The 3,866-nt window shown below is 40.5% G+C and overlaps 1 protein-coding gene across 1 annotated transcript in view; it reads right to left on the bottom strand.

The window, feature by feature from the left end:
• Positions 1-376: 376 nt before the first annotated feature.
• LOC104406801 (transcription initiation factor TFIID subunit 1-like) overlaps positions 377-3,866 on the bottom strand; it is a gene marked incomplete at both ends in the record, with an annotated part of 23,381 nt that continues 19,891 nt past the window's right edge. The window contains 6 exons of the mRNA XM_010015897.1: positions 377-554; positions 1,292-1,390; positions 1,571-1,679; positions 1,898-2,109; positions 2,267-2,432; positions 2,698-2,911. Coding sequence (XP_010014199.1) covers positions 377-554; positions 1,292-1,390; positions 1,571-1,679; positions 1,898-2,109; positions 2,267-2,432; positions 2,698-2,911 — 978 coding nt within the window. The remainder of the gene's footprint in view (positions 555-1,291; positions 1,391-1,570; positions 1,680-1,897; positions 2,110-2,266; positions 2,433-2,697; positions 2,912-3,866) is intronic.

Here is a 3,866-nt window from a genome sequence, read left to right on the forward strand (position 1 = left end):
TCTCTGGGCACCCTGTGCCAGCGCCTCAGCACCCTCCCAGGGAAGAACTTCTGCCTAAGAGCCCACCTCAGTCTCCCCTCTGGCAGGTTAAAGCCATTCCCCCTTGTCCCTTCACTAAATGCTCTTGCAAAAAGTTCCTCTCCAGCATTCACAGTTATCATTTAGTTATTGTTAAATGCTAGAGCCCACTTCTTCCTTATTTATGAATTGCTCATTAACATTAGTATAGGCTTTCTAGTACATCTGGAAAAAAGCATTTTTACTGCTGCCATCTGTCAATGAGTTTATTCTGCTTTTCTATTGCTTTCATTATTTCGAAAAGACTCGCACCTCATGCATTAGCAGAAACAGTTTCGCTGTGTTGTTAATAGCCTACCATTGTATGTTGCACTGTTCTTAACAATCAGTTCCAGATGTTCTCGGAACTCTTCTCGGGATGGGTACTGCCGCTTACGAACGTTTTCACGCAGGGTCTGTAAATCCATGGGCCGAGTAATGATCTTATAATAATCTTTGACAACTTTTGGATTTACAGGTGTATGAAAGGGGTATGTCTGAGGACGAAAAGAAAAGAACGAATGCTCATTACACAGTACTAGCACAGCTAATCCAAATTTAACTATCCTCAGTTCAATAGGTACTAACATAATCATGATCCCCTTTACACGATCAGCTCCTTAAATGCACCAGGGTAAATACAATAAGCTCAGGCCCCTGGCAGCTATCACTTTCTTCTACAGTATATTATTTAATAACATTATAAGAAGAAGAATCACACAAAAATTTTCAAATGCTATTTTTGGTTATGAAGCACAAAAGTCAAGAAACTGAACTTGAAAATCTCAATTCAAATCTTCCATTTAATCTTTTTATTTTGCATGTTTCTGACAAAATCTGGTTACAAACCGTGAACTATAGAAGTACAGTGCCACATATATCAAAGTATTCCATGTTGCTACATTGAGCATTATGCACCCTTTCCTGCTTTTACTGAAAAAAAGAAAAAAACACCCCACCCCAAAAAAACCACCAACAGAAACCCCCCCATCCCAGGCTCAATACAGAAATATTAAACGGTATTTTCTGATGTGGACATTTTCATCTCAAAAAGATTCTGAGCTGAAATAACTTCAGAAATAATGCACAGTAACTGTGTGCAGAGCAGGGGGAAAAAGGAGTGGCCTACACTCACCTGAGAAAAGCCTGCCCTAATTTTGCTGTCTACAACACATAACCTACTTCAACCATATTGCTTAAGACACAGTTTTTTGGTCTCATAGCTTAAACTTACATTAGGAAGATCCCTTATGTCATTGATGATGCCCTCCAATATGGATGACAGTGTCACCATGGGATCTGTTCGTCGTCGGTGGATAGACTTATGAGGACGCTGAAGAAATTAGAGACAGAAAAGTTAAGGCAGTTCCAAGATGCAAAATATTTACCCAGAGAAATGCTAGGCAATTTATTAATTTATTGGTGCACGTAGAGGATGCACAAGAGTAATAAAAAACCTGGCCAGCTGGTACAAACAGAAATAGAGATGCTGCTCAGTAACACCTTCACTCACATTCAAATAATCACAGTGAACAGTTGTCCCTACTCGCCGCTTCTTCTTTGGAGGAAGCTGCTGTTTGGGAAACTTCAGGACCAGTGATTTCCTGCGAACCTCATCCGCACTAGGCAAAACAAAAAAAAACAGAATGCTTTCTCCAGCCCTTCTGTCAATCGAGACCATTTGTCCCCATCAGCCGTAATACCAAATACACAATCAAAATACTATAGTAATAGTCTATGCAAAACCCTGCCACTTTATTCTTGTGATTAATATACTGATGTGCATTCTGCACTAAGCTGTACATTGTTTTTTCATCAGTATCTCTGCTTCTTCCCTTACCTCTCAATCAGTTGTTTTCCCAAGACAATTTTTGTTCCTTCTACTTTGATGAGTTCTTCATTATCATTATGAATGACTGTTTTTTCCAGCTCTTCCTCCTGCTCCTCTGTCATTGCAACAGGATTAGAAGGTGGGGCGTTTGTTTGGTAGTAGAGAGGGCAGAACTTATTAGTCCTCATGTGGCCAATTGCACCACATGCTCCACATTTCAGCTGCAGAAGCATAAGAAAGATGACAGATCAGAATTAGGCTCCTAGTTTAGAGGCAAAGTATCATTAAATTTCCCTAGTCAGACTAGTACATCACTAGAACAGAAACTTCTCCAATCCCCAAGACCTGTTAGGATGCTTTAGGAATGGATGCACTCACTTTCAAGTCTGGACGCTCTTTCATTTTCTTGGGTTTCTTTTCTGGAGGGCCCTTAAGTTTCTCTTTTTCTTGGTTCCGTTTTAACCGCCGTAATTGTTCCTGGATCCTGCGCCGCTCCTTACGCATTTCCTCACGGTGCTGTTCATCAAATAGAGCAAACTTCCGTCTGGGGGGGACACCAAAACACAACACACAGGTTTTTCATCCGAGCTGATGATTTACCAGGTACTCTTCTGTCACGTTAATCACTGCACAAAATTCATACTACCCTCCAAATGGACAGCCATTAAATTTCATTCTCTACATAATTATGTAAGTGCTGGGCTTTTACACTCAAGTCTACATTTCTTCATACTGTCAGTAAAATGAAATAGTCTACAGGCAACATCAAGAACTAAAAAAAAAGAAAAAAAAATATATGTAGGTCTTACATAAACTCTTCATCCTTTGTAGTCCGTATTCGGCAGTAGGCATCGATAACTGCAGGCTTCCGAACTGTCTCACACCTCACATATTCTTTCCCATCCTCATCTCTAAACGTGCGATAGATTTTGAGGCGACGGCCAGTGGCAGAGGAATTAAGGCTGGTTACAGAGGCAGTGTCATCATCTTTGTGACTGTTTGCTGAGGCTCCTGAAGCTGATGCTACAAGAAAGCGTTTAATTTACTTTTAGTTTCTTTCACACTGTAGAAACATCACTGTTTAAATCAGCAGACAGTTATGGCTTAAAAGCTTCCAAGACACACTTCAGGAAAACGTAAGCAATAAAAGTCTTTCCCTTGCTTGTTCATGTTCTCTTATCATGACACATATTAATCCAAAACAAAGTTAACTACTGAATTATCCACATGGATTATTAAGCCAGAAGGAACAACTTGTCAACAAGGACCTGCAGCTGCCTAAGCACAACCTATAAGGCAACTGCAATAAGGCCCTGCAGATTGCTTATAGTCACATTGTTCATCATAGGTGTGGAGATCTGGCAGAAACTGAAGGTCAACAATTACCCAGTTCTCCACCTCGTGTTACAACTGGTGAGCTAGCCTTGTCTCATGTGACCAGAGATTTTGTTCAAAATAACACCGATATAATTTCATAAGGCAATAATCATCAGCAAGTCTTCCACATATCCCTTACTAAATTATTCCAGTAATTATTTAATTAGTGATTTATTCCTGATCTGGGTTTACAACAGCAACAATAATGCTGACCCAGACACAGCAGAGTTCAACTTTGCTTATACACATGCAGCAAGTAAGAGTGGTCATGAGCTCCATCATACAGACAGTTCATTCACAGGTCAAATATTCCTAGCTGCTAGTTTAGGGACATGTCAAGTTCTCTTGAATGCACTTAAAACAGAGACATGTCCAGTTGCCCAGATGCCCCCCAAACACACTGCTACAGCACAGAGTGCAACAGACACTATCAACCTACATAGTGTGCCTACCTGTTTCACACACATAGCTGTGCTTACAAACAAGATCCAATTGGAATACTATGAGCTGATTGCAGGAACTGTTTGTGAATACATCTTGAGAATATCACTATTAAAAAATACCACTTCATCCCCCCACTACCCCCCCCCCCCCCCCCCAC

Source organism: Nestor notabilis, unplaced genomic scaffold, assembly GCF_000696875.1.
Source record: "Nestor notabilis isolate BGI_N333 unplaced genomic scaffold, ASM69687v1 scaffold8476, whole genome shotgun sequence".
In the NCBI taxonomy this organism is placed as follows: domain Eukaryota; kingdom Metazoa; phylum Chordata; class Aves; order Psittaciformes; family Psittacidae; genus Nestor; species Nestor notabilis.